General features: G+C 41.0%; 1 protein-coding gene across 2 annotated transcripts in view; it reads left to right on the top strand.

Moving 5' to 3' along the window:
• tns1a (tensin 1a) overlaps nucleotides 1-18,816 on the top strand; it is a 42,475-nt gene that overhangs the window by 8,053 nt on the left and 15,606 nt on the right. Inside the window, exons 2-5 of one of the 2 annotated variants that reach the window (XM_051712572.1) lie at nucleotides 7,403-8,796; nucleotides 11,687-11,764; nucleotides 12,122-12,309; nucleotides 17,949-18,099. In XM_051712572.1, the coding sequence (XP_051568532.1) occupies nucleotides 7,926-8,796; nucleotides 11,687-11,764; nucleotides 12,122-12,309; nucleotides 17,949-18,099 (1,288 nt within the window). In that variant the 5' untranslated portion in view covers nucleotides 7,403-7,925. The remainder of the gene's footprint in view (nucleotides 1-7,402; nucleotides 8,797-11,686; nucleotides 11,765-12,121; nucleotides 12,310-17,948; nucleotides 18,100-18,816) is intronic. The other variant, XM_051712573.1, reaches the window with a different exon arrangement.

Consider the following 18,816-nt stretch of genomic DNA (forward strand, 5'->3'; position numbering starts at 1 on the left):
TGGCTATTTCAGGGGTGCCCAACTTTTTTTAATGCAAGGTTTACTTTTTCATTAATTAGTTCAATGCAATCTACCCATTTCAGTTTAGAACTACACTATATTGCCAAAAGTATTTGCTCACCCATCCAAATAATTGAATTCAGGTGTTCCAATCACTTCCATGGCCACAGGTGTATAAAATGAAGCACCTAGGCATGCAGACTGCTTCTACAAACATTTGTGAAAGAATGGGCCGCTCTCAGGAGCTCAGTGAATTCCAGCGTGGTACTGTGATAGGATGCCACCTGTGCAACAAGTCCAGTCGTGAAATTTCCTCGCTACTAAATATTCCACAGTCAACTGTCAGTGGTATTATAACAAAGTGGAAGCGATTGGGAATGACAGCAACTCAGCCACAAAGTGGTAGGCCACGTAAAATGACAGAGCGGGGTCAGCGGATGCTGAGGCGCATAGTGCGCAGAGGTCGCCAACTTTCAATCGCTACAGACCTCCAAAGTTCATGTGGCCTTCAGATTAGCTCAAGAACAGTGCGTAGAGAGCTTCATGGAATGGGTTTCCATGGCCAAGCAGCTGCATCCAAGCCATACATCACCAATTGCAATGCAAAGCGTCGGATGCAGTGGTGTAAAGCACGCCGCCACTGGACTCTAGAGCAGTGGAGACGCATTCTCTGGAGTGACAAATCACGCTTCTCCATCTGGCAATCTGATGGACGAGTCTGGGTTTGGCGGTTGCCAGGAGAACGGTACTTGTCTGACTGCATTGTGCCAACTGTGAAGTTTGGTGGAGGGGGGATTATGGTGTGGGGTTGTTTTTCAGGAGCTGGGCTTGGCCCCTTAGTTCCAGTGAAAGGAACTCTGAATGCTTCAACATACCAAGAGATTTTGGACAATTCCAGCTCCCAACTTTGTGGGAACAGTTTGAGGATGGCCCCTTCCTGTTCCAACATGACTGCGCACCAGTGCACAAAGCAAGGTCCATAAAGACATGGATGAGCGAGTTTGGTGTGGAAGAACTTGACTGGCCTGCACAGAGTCCTGACCTCAACCTGATAGAGCACCTTTGGGATGAATTAGAGCGAAGACTGCGAGCCAGGCGTTCTCGTCCAACATCAGTGTCTGACCTCACAAATGCGCTTCTGGAAGAATGGTCAAAAATTCCCATAAACACACTCCTAAACCTTGTGGAAAGCCTTCCCAGAAGAGTTGAAGCTGTTATAGCTGCAAAGGGTGGGCCGACGTCATATTAAACCCTATGGATTAAGAATGGGATGTCACTTAAGTTCATATGTGTCTAAAGGCAGATGAGCGAATACTTTTGGCAATATAGTGTATAATATGGGAAAACAGGCCATGGAAATAAAATATTTTTTTTTTCAGAAATCATTTCTGCCCACCAATCATGTTCGAGGATGAATTATATTTGTAGTTAAACGATTTTATGGAGAGAGAAAAAAAAACATTTTATTGTTTGTTTGCTAGCTACCCATCACTTACATGCAACACATATTACAATATTTACAGTAATTCAGAGATGCGTTTTACTGTTAAGCTGCAGCAGTTGCGGGCATCTCTGCACTTGTGCTGTGCACCACCAAGATCACAAGCAAAGCTTGCTGCTTGCCATGTACCATGTGTTCTGTCCAATATTTACCCAGAGCTGGGTTGCCAATTAGGTTATTTTTAACCCAGCCAAATTTAGAGTGGTAAAGGTAAATGATCGGGGAAAACAATTAAAGTATATTTAAATAAAACACAAGATTCAATCTGCTGAAAATCTATATTTAGACTCCTAAATAAATAATTATCATAAAAAATTCTTTTTGTGGATTTCTAAGCTACTTTCTGTAAAGTGCGTTTTACGAGATGCAGGGAAGTGACATCATTATTTTTACATCACAGATGTCACTTTGCACACACCTAACTGGTTCAGTATGTTAGCGATTTGTTACTCAAAACAACCTGCTCCGGGGCACAAAGCATAATGGTGTTGAACGGTTTTACCTATGGTGTTGAACACTACCGGTAAAAAAAAACAACCCACCATTATGGTTCCAGAAATCCAGTGTTTCCGCAAACTCAACTAAAACTTATATGGCTAGCAACCTAAATCAGCTTAGTGGAACAAGGCCCATTGTCCATCAACACTACATATCTCAATACAAGGCAAGGCAAGTTTATTTAGCTCATTTCACACACAATGGCAATTCAAAGTGCTTTACATATAAATTATAAAGGAAAAGATCAATTTAATTTTAAAATCAATTAAGAACAAGAAATTTTCACTTTCTCCAGGCCATCTCTCCGTCCATTTTACCTGCACTCACTCACACAGTTAACACATCTCTACTTACAGGCACTTTTCCCACTACATTTAAGCAGGCTTGAGTAACCCTGCTGCTGAAGAAACCCACACTTAACTCCACAAAAACTGAACACTACAGACCAGTCTCTCTCACCCCAGAAACACTCGAAAGGGCAATTTTCAATCAAATCTCCATCTTCATCATACCACAAATGGCTAAAAACACTACTTAACCAGTCACTAAAAAAAAAAAAAAAAAAATTCCTTGTTGTATTTTAATCTGTTTTGAATGCTATTCTGATGCTAGTAAACTTTGTAATATGGCACTTTTCATACCACTGTCTCCTTAAGATGATTCGCTTATGTGTTCCTCTTCTGTAAGTCGCTTTGGATAAAAGCGTCTGCCAAATGAATAAATGTAAATGTAAGAAATGAGAATAAAAACTAATAAAATTAATTAAAATGAAAAAGAATACAGAAATAAAATGATGCAGTGCAATCAGTAAGTGCAGCACAGTGTTCAGTGAATAAATGCACAGTTAAACAGATGTGTTTTCAGTCTGGATTTGAATGTGGCTACTGTTGGAGCACATCTGACCTCTTCTGGAAGCTGGTTCCAGCTGCGGGTGGCATAATAGGTAAATGCTGTCTCACATTGTTTTGAGTGAACCCTCTGAATGTCTAACTGACTTGATCCTAATGATCTGAGAGGTCTGTTAGGTTTATATTCAACAAGCATATCTAAAATATATTTAGGTCCTAGGCTCTTGAGCAATTTATAAACGAGTAATAGTACTCTAAAATCAATTCTAAATGTAACTGGAAGCCAGTGTAAAGACCTGAGGACTGGAATAATATGCTCTGATTTATTGGTTCGGGTGAGAATCCTGGCAGCAGCATTCTGAATGAGCTGCAGGTGTCTAATGATCTTTTTGGGAAGGCCGGTGAGAAGACCATTGCAGTAGTCCACCCTACTGGTGATGAATGCATGAAGAAGTTTCTCTAAGTCTTGAGTGGATAAAAACATCTAATAATGGCTATATTTCTGAGATGGTAGTAGGCTGATTTAGTTATTGCTTTTATGTGTATGTGTTCACCTTGGGAATTTCGCCTTTGTTGCCAAATACATTGACCTCTGTCTTGTCGTTGTTTAACTGACGGAAGTTTCGGCACATCCAACTGTTAATTTAATCAATGCACTGGCACAGATATTCTATGGGGCTGTAATAATTTGGCGATAGGGCTAGATAGATCTAGGTGTCGTCTGCATAGTTATGGTATGCAATTTGGTTCTTTTTCATAAGTTGGCCTAGTGAGAGCATATACAGGTTGAACAGGAGCAGTGCAAGAATTGAGCCTTGAGGGACTCCACACGTCATGAATATCCACTCAGATTCATGGTTGCCTATGTTCACATAGTAACCACTCCCTTCTAGATAAGACCTGAACCAGCTGAGGACCGTCCCAGGGAGCCCTACCCAGTTTTTCAATCTGTCTAGGAGAATGTTGTGGTCAACAGTGTCAAAAGCAGCACTGAAATCTAATAATACCAGCACTGTTATTTTGCCTGAATCAGTGTTTAGCCAAATATCATTAAGTATCTTTATGAGTACCGTCTCTGTGCTATGATGCGGTCAGAAACCAGACAGGAAATTGTCCAAGTAGCCATTTGAGATTAAGAATTTGTTCAGCTGATTGAAAACAACCTTTTCAATGATTTTGTCTTTGAAAGGAAGATTTTAAATTGGTCTGTAGTTGTTCAATATCGAGTTATCTAGATTTCTCTTTTTAAGAAAGGGCTTGATAACTGCAATTTTCAGGGACTTCGGAAATGTGCCTGAAAGGAGTGACACATTTGCTATTTCTAGCAGATCTTTTTCCAGACAGTTAAACACGTTTTTGAAAAATGATGTGGGGAGTGTATCAAGACATTAGGTTGACTTTTAAGATGCTGTATTATTTCTTCCAGGGTTTTGCCATCAATTGCCTCAAAATCAGACATAGTGACTAATTTCTGAAGTTTTTGTGCTGGGTGCTGTCTGACCTCAGTGCAACATGTGTTGAACCTGTGTTGGGGGTTTGTAAGTCTCTTTACAGTAGCAAAAAGAGTGCAAGTGTTGTTTATGTTGCTGTTTATAATGTTTGAGAAGAAGGTCTTCCTAGCTGTGCCTAGTTCCAAATTGAAAGCATGAAGGCTGTCTTATCTGTCACATTTGTTCTGCTTTCCTGCATTTTCTTTTCAGATTTTGCACTGCTGTTGTGTTTCTCCAAGGTGTTTTATGCCTGCCAGTAATCGTCCTGACCTTTACAGGAGCAATGCCATCACTTTTGAGTCAAAGTTATCGAGGAGAACATCAACACAGTCTGCAGATATACTCGGTGTCAAAGATATAGCCTTGATAAATTGTGCACTAGTATTCTCATTTATGCACCTCTTTTTGACAGAGACAGATCTAACTTCAGTGGCAGGAGAAATCAATATTTCAAAGAAAACAGAAATGGTCAGATAGCTCTACGTCCTTAATGAGAGTGGATAAAATGTTCAGACCCTTACTAATGAGCAGATCAAGAGTGTGTCTGCGATTGTGTGTGGGTCCATCTACATGCTGAGTCGGATCAAAAGTGTTTAAAACTGTTATGAGTTCTTTGGCAGTGTTGTGTTCATGATTATCTATATGAATGTTGAAATCCCCAGCAATAACAAAACAGTCAAATTCAAAGGAAGTTGTTGATAACAGTTCTGTAAAATCATCAACAAAGCCAGGAGAGAAATTTGGAGGCCTAGAAATAATTATAAATAGAATGTGTGGGGCACCTTTTAGTACAATACTTAGATATTCAAAGGTCAAGTAATCACCAAGTGACACTTCCTTGCATTGAAAGACATCTTTAAATATCGCAGCTAATCCTCCACCTCTCCTAACAGCTCTACAGACACTCATAAAAGTAAAGTTTGGAGGGGCTGATTCATTGAGGACTGTTGCACTGCAGCTGTTATCTAACCAAGTTTCATTTAGAAATATAAAGTCCAGGTTGTTTGAGGTGATGAGGTCATTGACTAAAAACAACTTGTTCTTTAGTGAGCAGATGTTTAAAAGTGCTAACTTGACAGTGTCTGTTTTTTGCCCCACAGCAATGTCGGATTGATGTCTAATAGGCAACAGATTAGATAGGTTTGCCATACGTCTTGAGAAGGCCTTAGTCTTCCTATCACTTAACATAGCAGATATAGAAAAAGCTACTGGCACAGCGGGTTCCCACTTGCTCTGTAAACATTTGTGAGTGTTCCTGCTACTGTAGCGGGGACCCGACACATATCACTGAGAGCTGTTATCAGTTGTTTGTTGTTCACCAAGAGCAGAAGAAGGATGATGCGTGCTCTGGCATTGTAGCAGTGGCTCTCTCAGAGGGAGGGGAAGGCTGAGCTAGGCCTGCTGGCTTTGGCGGTAGAGAGGCCCACCATTTTTTGGTTGGTATCTGGGGGCTTGCAGCAATGGAGTTGGAGAGCTTTCTTCCAGCATACACTAGTTCCTACATTTTCTCAGAGAAGCTCATCAGTGGCGATGTTGACGAGAGGGAGAAAGTGTGTGGTGAGAGAGGCTGTGGCTCTGGTGTTTCTGGAAGCTGAAGTATGTTATCTTGGCTCCCTTGGCTTTTTTCCAGGAAATCGTCCTTGGGTCCTGTATCTTGGAGCAGTTCTAAAACGTCACAATCTGACTGTAGTATTCTCTGTAGGTGGTGCTCAGCCTGGATTGTGTCCATGTGCAGTGAATGTTGTGGCTGTGCTGTGTTATTGTGGGATTTGTTGATCAAATGTCCATCCAGGTGCTGAAGTGTGATCCTGTGATCATCCTGACACCGCGGTGGTGTTTGTGTGCCATCCAGGTAGAGTGGATTTATCACATTGAAGATGGATGAAGGAGGGAGGGAGAAGTAGATATTGTCCTTTAGAACTTTTGCACCAAGTTTGTTTTGGTGGAGGCCAGCTGATTTAAACAGTTCTCTATGACTCCAGAAAAGATTGACATTATCAATGTAGTTCAGTCCTCTCATGTTGCAGGTTTTGTGCAGTCATGTGTTTAAACTTAGCAACTGAGAAAACATATTTGTTCCTTGGGCTGGGAGCGGTCCATTGATGAACAACTGAACTTTCAATCTCCCAAGTGTTTCAAAGAGTTCATTGAAATCCCTCTTAAGGAGTTCTGACTGCTCTTTCCGAATATCATTTTCCCCCACATGTATAATAACCCGATTCACAGTCTTATGGTTCATCAGAATGTTCAGAAGTTCCTTATTTACCTCAGAAACCGTTGCACGAGGAAGGCAGCAAGAGGTAGTGGCCCTTCAACCAATGTTTCTGATAATGGAGTCCCACACTATCAGAGTGCTGGGCTCGGCAATGGTCTCAGCCGAATACCGCTGCCTGCTCGATCTTGAGCACCTGCCAGTTACAATGTTAGCTGCTGGCTGATGTGATCTATGCCTGATCATGTTTGGGGTTTCTTTCTCCACATTCATTAATGGTTCAGATCTATTTTCAAGACGTATTGTGGGTGGAAGAATAGCAGTATTGGTTGTCGAGTCATATCTGGAGTGGAAGATGCCAGTGCTGCAATATGCGATGCTTGACTGTCTGATATGTCGAACACATTTGTGTCTAGCTCCCTGTTTATGCCATTGGTTTTTGCTCTCACTTTCATCAGTCACTTTTGCCACCTGTTCTGCTGGTTTTTCTAAGCTCAGTAAAGCCTGTTGAGGAAGGTTAGATTCACAGGACTCACCGGCTGTAGGCTGAGGGGGTCCACGGTGACACTCTCCTGTGTGTTCTGTTAAGGGTGGCAGTACTGCAAGTAGTTTTGTTTTAAGAACTGCAATCTTTTGTAGACGTCTATGGCAGTTTGTGCAGCAAGTGAAGTTTGATCTGAAAGGAGGTATTTTCTTTCTCGTCTCGTCATTATAATGTTGTTACAATACCCTATGATTTCTTTTCTCCATGAAAATATTCCCTGATAAATGACAAAGAATATAGTGTTTCTTGTGCAGAATGCAGAAAACTTTGCTGATGATATTTATATAATATTTATAAACTCTATTCCAGATGTTGCTCACACTCAAGGTCCACTAGACGGCAGCTTTTACGTCTGGGTTTGCAAGAAAGACTCTTTTGGAGGTGTTGTGTCTGCTAATGGTGCTTCTTCGACTGACTGGGCTCCTTCTGTAGTTCAACACACTCTTCCACATCTACTACCAGCTTTTGACCACAGCCTATCTGTCAGCAGTGACCCTGGTAACTCCACTGCTTCTGTTGAGACAGTCATTGACATCCTCAAGGCTTGTGACCCAAGCACCTTGAGACTGCTATTAGTCCTCACGAGCAACGTACAGCAGCTCAGTGGTTAAAAACGACCTCCACTCTACCCTAGTCAAACTTTCCTTCCTGCTGCCAGCACAAGCCCAGGGGTGGGTGTGCAGCATCTTGTGCCTGTCCAGGTCCACGTGAACAGACAAGCAGGTGCTGAGCGTGAAACTGACATTCTGGACAACAGGAGTCCACTGTAGTGGAAGTAGACGGACAGTGGAGGGCTTTCCTGGAGCGAAGGCCAGCAGCATCTAAAAAGGAGATGCCTGTGCACCAGGTGCAAGGATCATCATATGAGTGTCTGATAGACTACACTGGACAGAACGGAGAAATGTGTCACTCACAGTGGTATGGTGCCCCAATGCTGGATGGAGGACCTCATTTCTCACCACAAGCTCCTGAACGTAGCACAAGCAGCCGAGAGGCAGTGCAGCGAGGACTCAGTACCTGGCATCAATATGATCTGGTGGATGACCCCTTCTTTGGCTCAAATGGTGGCCTGCCACGGTTCCCAGCTAGTGGGGGGGCACCACGGCAGGATGTAGAACAGTCTATAGAGGTCCTCAACAAGCTCATGCTTGAATTGGAGCCTTCAAATACACGAGTTACCAAGTCTCAGTATGCACCCCCAGGGGAGAACAGCACAGTCTTTCAACCAGCCTTTGCTCAGACACTCGATAGACCTTCCTACCAGGCTGACCTGGCCATCCGTAGCTTCACTGGGGGCCCACCTCTCTCTTCCTCTGTCATTTTTGGCCAGTCCTCACAAAAATCATCACCTGCTTATACCATGGCCCCACCATCCGAGCTCCATCAGAGGGGGTTCCAGTCCCCTCATGCTTACTCAACAATCTATCAGCAAGATCCATACAGCGTCTGTAAAGCTTTAGTTACAACACCATCCCCAACTTTACCCGTCCCATCTCCAATCAAACCCCAGCATGTATCCCCATTAAGTGGTGAGGTGCCTTACCCTCCAGACCTTCAGGGCACATACCCATATTCAAGCCCCCAAAGAAGCTGCAGTGCATCGCCATCCCCATTCCCCACTGTTACCCCTGCTAAAGAGCCTGAGACAAAATCTGAGGAGGAGACTCTAAAACTAGAGGGACTTGTAGCCCACCGTGTTGCAGGTGAGGGAAAAGGACACACTCAGGTCTGCAAACAAAACTTTTGATGGATACACAAGATGATAATAATCTTTAAATCAACTGAAGTTTAAATAATTTATTTGTTTTCCCTTTGTATTTTAGTGAAAATAACTAAAACTGCCTTGCATTTGTAATTCATTATCAAAGTTGGTAGCTGACAACTTTTAGATGCAGATGAATCATCAGGATGTGAAACTGTCCAGCCTTTGCACTCGTTTATTACATTATGAGCACACTGTTTAGTTTAGTCTTCTTCATATTATTTTACACAGAATAAGGACTGGTTGTTTTACTAACTGTAATATTTTAACATACAGTGATAGTGTGATTTAAAATTGAATCTTATTAGACAATGAAGGACAAAACACTAAAGGCCTGAAAAATCTATTGAAGCCATAGAGCTGTCATAAAAGCATTTGTGTTAGGGTTTCCCCTGCACAAAAATCCAAATTTAGCCCCTGCCGACAACCAAGCATCACTCCATGGATAAACAGTGAAGCAGTGGCATTTCTTCAGAGGAGACAAAGGAGTGCCTCCTCAAAAATTTGGTTGAAAAAAAATTATCGACTGTACAATGCCTCCTATTAGCACTGATTCGTTCAATATGCTGTCAATCAATCAATCAATCAATGCAATAATCCGTGCCTCTCATGCTCTAGTCCTCGCAGCCTGTTTCTGCAGATCACTATGAATGGGAGGAACTGATGTAAGTGGAGAAACAATTTGCACATTAAACAACTATCCGACACAGAACTTAAAATTGACTTGAAAACATGTAATTGTGTGTCAGTGAGCCGCTTTTTATTGAGTATTCTTTTTAAAAGATACAGATCCATGCCATCATGAAACCTGTGGTGTTTACCAAGGAGTAGATGACTAATGATCCAAAAATAAGGTGACTATAAAAAAACAATATTAGGTGAACAGATAAAATGTAGATGAATCATTCTTGTTGCTGTATTACTGAAGGCCTAAGAAGCAATGTAAAAATAATAATTATTATTATACAATGCATAAATTTGATGAGTCTTTGATTTGACTTGATTTAATAAATATGAATATACAAAAATATATTTTTTAATATAATTAGTTTTGTATGCTAATTAACAGTGTAAGATAAAAGGTATTTCATATGTCTTCCTATACAGAAATCTGATATATGGAAATGATCAATCAATCAATCAATCACATTTATTTGTATAGCACATTTAAAAACAACACATGTTGACCAAAGTGCTTTACACTAACACAATTGTAGAGCCGAGGAGGGCGGGGCCGGGCTGGAATGACGCACGCCCGGTCCCCGCCCTCCTCGGCTCTACAACAATTTAAAATACAGTCACAATTTAAAACATGCACAATATAACAGTTACAAGCAATAGAGTAAAGATGAGTCTTCAACTGAGACTTAAAAGACTCAGTGCTATCACATGATCTAATATGAATTGGCAGACTATTCCAAAGGCAAGGAGCTGCAACAGAGATGGCACGATACCCTTTGGTTTTCAAATGGGAATTAGGGACAATTAAAAGCAGGCTCTGTGAAGATCTTAAAGGTCTAGCGGTTTGATGTTGATGTAAGAGGTCTGGTGCAAGTCCATGTAAACCCTTAAAAACCATTAAAAGTACCTTGGATTGAACTCTGTATTTGACTGGAAGCCAATGCAAAGAGGCTAAAACTGGAGAGATACTTGTGTACTTCCTGGTACCAGTCAGGAGTCTAGCCGCTGCATTTTGCACTAACTGTAAACGTGATAGTGAAGTATTTTATATTCCCAAATATAAAGAATTACAATAGTCATATGAACTATAGTTCATATATTTGGGCATGTAGGCAAAGTAGCCTATTCAAATTAGATCAGAATATACTATGATTTAGGAAAATATGTTACATATATGAAAACGTTTTAGTATTTTGGAATATACTGTATGCTGTTGCATATATGTTTATGTATTTGCCTATTTTTCATATCATATGTTGTGAAATATCATATTTCAGATTTGTATGGGTTTAATCTGAAAGCTATGTAAATGGCAAATGGAACCAAAACATACATTTACATTGGACTAAAATGAATAAATAATAATAATTTATAAAAAAAACTAAAACAAAAAACAACAACCCTGAGATGGCACTCTGCCTCCTCATTTTAAAAGTCCACCACATGCCACTGCAGTGACGGTATGTTCTAATATTGAAAAATAAAGTTGATCTACACACTAAAGAAAAATGAAAGAAAATACAGAGGTGTTATCATCATCTCATGAGGATTCATGTAGATGTAGAGTATTCTAGGCAGACCAGTGTGTTTACATGGTTGTGATCACTGTCCTCTGTGCAGAAGTAAATAGATGCATTTCTTGTAGCCAGAATAGACTTTACTGTGTTATGCTTCAGCTTCCATTTGTTATCTACTATATGTGACAATTTGATCTTACAAGGAAATAGATAGGAGCATCAACATGTGGAAATCAATGGCATTGCTGGGACAGGCTTTCTGAAGCTAACGTCTGCAGAGGAGGCTGTCGTGTCTCCCGTGCTTCATAGTACTATAGCAGGCCACAATATCACTTTGTTTGCTTGATTATTTACTCACAGAGTGAAATTTGCTAACTGCTTAAATATATTTTAGTAATTAGTATGATTTTTAATAAAGCATAATGAACTTGTGCTTAAATGAACATTTTCAAAATAAAACCACAAATTAGGCAATCATATTTACTATTTCTTTCTCCCTTTCTCATTTTTTCCCTTTGTCTATCCATGTTCTGCTATGTGGACCACCCCTCACACCATTGCTTCCCCACCTGCACCTTATCTCTCCTTCTCTTCCTTATTATCTTCCACCCACTACATCATTCCTCAACCCAGAATACAACGCTCGCATTCGGGGCATTTCAGAGAGCATGTCCTTCCAGCCTGAACGTCATCGTTCCTATTCGTTCTCTGGTTTGTCCTCTCTTGCTGTCCTCCATCTCTCCCTCAGTCCTCCACTCCCTCCTATTCTCTCTCTACATTACTGTCATGTTATTTGCACGTTCTGCCTGTTTTTTGGTTTTCTTTGATATGGTCAGAAGTCACTGTTCACGCAGAACAGAATGTTTTTATATATAATGCATTAAAATTAAATGCACTGTGTAAATTGGTTTTAACAGCTCAAATTATTTACTTTAGCTTAAAGATGGGGAAAATGGGAGATAATAGTTTTTATGTCTATTTGTTAATGGGGAATTTGTGAGCACAGTAATTGATTTAAGTTTTTGCAGTAAAAAGGTTTTGTTTAGAACACTCTTTCATGTCCACTAGGATCACGTTCACCCACAGTCACCCCAGATGAAGCCATGCCAAACATACGTCGGCGAACCACCAGTGAGAGCCAGTACCTCAACAACCGAAATGACAGTCCTGCCCATGGGGTGTGCTCCCCAGAGAAATCCATATCCCCAGAGTTTGTCAACACAATTGCAGTAAACCCAGGTGGACGACCCAAGGAGGTATATAATAAGAGATGTAGCGAGAGAGGATTTACTTTATAATAAAGTAATAAGTCATTAATAATAATTTACATGTTAATATTTTCAGTTAAAGTTATTAAGGGACCAAGCACCAGAGGTCAAATGTTTCCTAAGCCAAATGGCAGCCCATTTTATGGTACAAAGTTTGACTCTCTCATTGCAGAGGGTCTGAACATCAATCTGACCAACTTTGTGGACTCCTACTCAAATCCTCTAGCACCACCATCAGCTCAAATTTTGATGTTATGTCTGGATACAACTTTTGACCAACTTTGAAGTGTAATTCTTATGTATATTCTCTTATTCTGTGGCTCACGCCAAATTCACCTAACCCACTCACTCCAGTTGCTTGCCATCTTGGGTTTTTGACGAAAATCCAATTTTTCGAAATTATCACACAGCTTTCATCAAATATTTGTAAAAAATTTGTGTCAGATCATCTTTCCTGCATTACCTGCGTTAGACATCTTATCCAATTTTCATGAGAGCACTAAATCTAAGTGCAATTTTTAGTGCCTTGGAAAAGCGTAACTGGGCATGGGTGGGAATGCTCGTGCTAACAATAGGGCTTAAGGTATATGCACAAACAATAGGTGTTCCTGTTGCTGCTGGCACATAGCTCGAGTTTGTGTTCCCGATCTCAAACCCCTGCTGCTCAGGAAACACAACAACAACAAACAACTGCAGTAAGTCTTGGCATCACCACACGTAATCACTACTTGCACAGCATGCCACGTGTTTACTATATTGGTTTCAAAATGCAGCAGCTAGAGTGCTGACTAGAAGCAAGAAATATGATCATATCAGCCCCATTTTATCGCCTCTACATTAGCAACCTGTTAAGTTTCGTATTAATTTTAAATTCTATTAATTACATACAAAGATTTGAATGGTCTAGCTCCTCATTACAAGCGGCCTTGTATCACACTATAATCCATCATGTTCACTACAGTCACAAAGTTCCGGCATGTTAATAATATCTAGAATATCAAAAACCACAAATGGGTCCTATTTCCTATTTGGCTCCTAAACTATAGAATAGTCTTCCTAGCACTGTTCGGGACACACTTTCTTAATTTAAGCCTAGACTGAAGACTCATCTATTCAGCCTGGCATATACCTAATTTATCCTTCAACTCACAGTTATGTTGCATTAGTTATGTCTGCCGGAACTTGAAACACTTCTCATATTCTATGACTCTGCTTAATTCTGTTATTCTATTATTCTCTGCTTTATTATTCTATTTTATTGTTTACCTTTATCACACTCGGGATACATATCCTGAGTTTACCAGAGCCTGCCAGATCCAGTTCTAGTCCTACCTGATGTCCCACCCCCACCGCTATATGATGCTGAGTGATGATTACAAACTGCAGCTTGTGCCAGCCAGACATCACTTCAGTCAACTGCGATGGATTTCACAGAGGATGAACTGTTGCCAACTCCAACCATAAGATGGGATACTTCACTGGCCACTGCCTGAACCATGGACTTAGGATGGACTTCACCCAAATAAACTGCCAGGACTGCATGCACTGACCTCTGCCTGTATCATCTTGGTAATAGGATGGACTACACTCTCTTAAAGGGAAATTCTGGGTTCAATACGAGTTAAGCTCATCCGACAGCATTTAAGGCATAAAACTGATTAAACGCTATACAAATAAAAATGACTTGAATTAAAAAACTGACATGGCGGGTTCATGTAAACGAAGTAGCGCAAAGTCTAAATTGGTGTTTTTGTGAGAAATAAATCATTGCACTTAAGACATCTGAGAATCACATCTATTCTCAGCGCAAAGTCTGAACTCCATGTGTGCTTTTGCTGTTTGGCGATTCCACCAGCTAGTGCTATCAAAATGTATGTCTCTGGAATCACAGTGAAACATGAAGTGTGTCCCTGACAATCACTGTTAATACTAGCCAAGACATTGTGTGTTAGTACACCAATATGAATAAAAATTGTTAAATTGTCTATAACACAGGTGTCAAACTTAAAGGCTGAGACCCGAATCCGACCCGCCACCTCATTTCATGTGGTCCGCGAGCTAATTTCCGAAACGGAGCATGGCATGTGAACAGAATGTCTTACTAACCAATCAGTTAGCGCTTTCTTCATCAGGATTAATGAGCCTTCCACTGTCATCCTAACCATACTTTTTGGAGCTCATTTTGCTTACTCCAAAAGCAGAACAAAATGGCTCTATCCACACTAATTATCAGCATGGCTCAATGGATAGAGTGGTGTGAGCACAGAGCAACCGGTGAACCGGTCTTAACCATGCAGCACACAACAGCGCTAGTTACCCCAATCAGTTATCAGCATAACAGAGTAGAAAGAGATGCATGAGTGCAAAGTAGACACATTTATTTGCAGACTGGTCTTGGCTGCAAAACCAAGTTTGAATGCGGCACAGAATTCTCTATTCTCTATTCATCCAACAGTTCCACCAGCTCCGGACAGTTCCACCAGCTTCACTGGCCAACTGTGAGCAAGCACATTCAAGCCCAGTAGAGTTATGGAGTAACAGAGGCAACAGTGCATGGTCTCTGGGGATGCAAACAGGTCCACCATGTTATTCCCGAACAGCTCCCAAATAATCAGAACTGTCTGAGGATGAAGTCTCCATTGCACCATGTATTTCACCCTAATGTGAAAGCATATCTTTGCTGCAGTTCAGGTGACCAGGGATGTGCATTGACAGGAGGTGTCTCTCGCACCAGAGCTGGCATGGCAAGTTCATCATTGGATTCAACCGAACTCCCCCCTGGTGGTTTATGAACACCACAACTGCAGTGCTGTCTGATCAGATCAGTACTTGAAAGCCCTTCACTACTGACCGGAAATCTCTTAAAGCTAGGAACACTAGAACACTGCAAGCAATTCAAGTCGATTTATGTGCAACACTGCTCACGCACCTGTACAGGTACCGAAAGCTGGACATCCATTGCACAGGGCCCCCCAGACCAAATTTGAGGCATCAGTCATGACAACTTGTCACTTGACTGAGCGCAATGCCTTTCTAATGAAACGCAGGTGTTTTATAAATGGCTATTAAGGCAGTGGTGCATCACCACAAGATGCATGCGATGGTCCACATGAGTGATGAGGTACTCCCGATTTGACCTGGCACTGGAGAGGTATCATATGTAACAAGCCCAGAGGTGTAATGGCCACCGCAGTGACCATCAACCCCAAGGCCCGCTGAAACATTTTCAGTGGAAAAGCTCTCCATTGCTTGAAATTCATTAAGTACCGGAGGATTTACTGAATGTGATCGTCGGTCAGAAGCACCGACACTGTTGCAGAGTCATGTTTTTAATCCTAAGAAGGAAACCTGACAGCTGGGCACCAACACACCTATTGACTCTGAGGCCCAAATGCCCCAAATGTGCAAGCAACAGATCCCTGTGTTTGCAAGCTTGTTCCTCTGATTGCACTAAAAGCAACCAGTCTTCTAGGTAATTCAAGGTCGATCTTTCAGGTCGATCTACACAAACCAGTCCAGAGGACGCACATGAGAAAAAAATCTGTCTTTGAGTGACCGTCTTGAATGAAGACTTCACAAGCGATAGACCAATATGTCCCGCACCGGCACGATGGTGGACCTGCCTTGTGAACTGCAGCACATATCATTGTTCGCTTTGCTCAGCACCCAACTAGAGATGCCCGGAAGACCACACCACACACCTGCGTAGCGGGAAAAAGTAAACAGGAGTCCCCTGTGTCCAACACGTTGATCCGAGGAGGAGCGCGAATGAGTCGGTTGCGAAACAGAACCCCTCCACTCAGCAAGATGTGTTTGTAGGCCTGCAATTGCTTTTGAGCTGCTTGTAACTGCTCAGTGAAGGCACTTATGGAATCACCGAAGAGGCCCCGTTGTGACTCTGGAGCTTTAAGCAACACAGCATTGTCCTTGTTGCATGTCTTTGTGAAATTAAACAAGAGATGACACTCCACGGACATCAGGCTACACATAGCTCTACCGATGATTTGGGCAGTGACTTTGTCAGCCCCGAGCACCAGGTTGGTGGCACAATGCAACTCCATATCCTTGAGCAGGTAGGCCTGTCGGACCGCCATGGTATGCAGGGCTGAGCCAGTCTGACGTGTCACTCCATAGGCCTTGCCTAAGAGTGCAGATGTTAGTCTGCAAGGCTTAAGTGGGTGCAAGGGTCTGGGGACTCATGCATAAAACTTGGTGTATATTTCATCCTAAAATTCTGCGTACACACAAGTGTCAGATTTTGCATAGGCACTAAACTTTTCAGATGTATAAAAGCAAACGCAGGGAACCTGTGCAAATTCCCTTTATAAATCCCAGTTTATTGGTACATGCATATACTTAATGATCCACCCCGTCTCCTCCCCGAAATATCCATATAAGTGTACAATGCCAGTTTTTACTATTCATATCCTCATCTGCATATAAAGTAATTACCATATGCACGTTGCCATCCAGACACGTGATACTAATGTGTAATAATACGAGAAACTATAACAAATATCCACACTGAAGCCTGCATGTTGCATTTAAATAGACACTGTTGTTATAAATAAAATATATATTTTTTATTAAGCATAAAACCTTGCTTGTGCAATTTTGTTTGTCATGTAATTTTTAAAAATCATTTTTAAAAAATCGTTAAATCATCAGTGTAGCTGTGTATGAAGCACCACCCACTCAGAGGTCACCGCCAAACCAAGCAACCTATTGGTCAACGCTGCGATTTTGCCTGTCAGAGTTCACCAAACTTGAACTTGAGGCGAAATCAGCACGAGGAAATTCATCACCACTGGAAGACCATCGCAAATCACGATCATGCAGATTCCCATTGAGATGACTGTATTTTGCCACAAGAAGGTCTGTGTGACCGCTCCTTAAGCCCTGAGGGTATCTGAGAATTTGGGGGACAGCGTCACCTACTTGTCAAAATTAAAAAAAATTGTACAAAATTACAAAAATGTATAAGTACAACATAGACCATACATATGAACAAATATTCATGCATATACTCTCTGTAGATTCCTCGAAACATTTGGAGTGCCATGCTCACCATCTACAGCAATATCATTAAATAGTTTAGTGTAGCATTTCTTAATGTTTTCCTGGTGTACCACAAACACTACACATTTTGCATGTCTCCCTTTTTTTACACACACAATTTAGATCTTGGAGCATTCTACTTTTGAGATAATCAGTTTGGATAAAGGAGACATCCAAAACGTGTAGTGTTAGTGGTACACCAGGAAAGGATTGAGAAACACTGTTTTAGTATATTCACACTCAAGTTGGTATGTCTTTGTGGTAACATGCAATAGTTTTTGGAGGTCTGATCCAGTCAGTCCACTCGCCGGCCATCTTTGGAATGCTCCCAGCAGCTATTTTTCTATGTAAACAAGCTGCTTACAAGTGCAGCTCCCATCTAGTCTTGTGTGGGATGATGCATGAGTTAATTTTGTTTTGCTATATTTATGATGTTCCTTCGGTGCTTGGCCCTGTATTTTCAATTTAGTATACTTATGAAGTGGTATTTAGTACAATTTATTATTATTTATTGTATTTATGTGATACATTGTACTATAATACTATGATCCTGTATGTTTCCCTTTTAGAGACAACTGCATAGCTCCAGGGAGCCCTTCGAAGTGGTGGAGTTTGCGCCTATAAGTCCCACCTCTAGTTATGGTGGTGAAACACAACCCCTGACCCCTGCCTTTCCTGTTTCACCCAATACCTCACCACAGACCCCCTACTTTAAACGGTGTAAGTTCAGCCTTCCTGGAGAAGAAGCATATTGTTCTAATTTCAATCATAACTATCAAGTTTTATGGAGTTCTTAAACATTTAATGGAGGGTTTTTTTTTTCCTTGCCACAATCTCATTTGGCTTATTCATTTGGTGCTTTCAGACATTAGCTGGATTTCCATCCTCATATTTTTATGCATATTTTGGGATATTGCATGAAGAATACTGGTTGGAAACACTAAAATTGAAATACATGTATATTTTCTAAAACACGTATAAAACATATATGTTCAGAAATGTTACTTATATGTATATGACATGCACATAAATAACTATGGAAACACATTCTCTGAAAAAATCCCATGAGTGAATAATGACTGAAAAATTTGCTTATAACTGGACCAACCAATGGACTAATAGCATCTCAAATGTTGCTCTGATCATTCTGAATGAAAAAGAAGACCAAAATCAATTATTTATATATTTTGCAGAACGTAGTTCAATAGAAAACACTAACAAAATCCCTTTCAATGGTTCCAGAGTGAAAACATTATTTTTAAATGCTGGCAACCTCTAAATAACATTATTATTTCTTTCCTATAAGTTTTCATGAAACCGAGGTCAGAATAATTTTCAGAATTATACCTGTTTATACCCAAATTCTGTCATTGCCCGCACGCTGTTTTAAAGGGAAAGAGTTGCGGTTGTGAATTGCTGCTACATCACCAGATATGT

This window comes from Myxocyprinus asiaticus, chromosome 12 (assembly GCF_019703515.2).
Source record: "Myxocyprinus asiaticus isolate MX2 ecotype Aquarium Trade chromosome 12, UBuf_Myxa_2, whole genome shotgun sequence".
NCBI lineage: Eukaryota > Metazoa > Chordata > Actinopteri > Cypriniformes > Catostomidae > Myxocyprinus > Myxocyprinus asiaticus.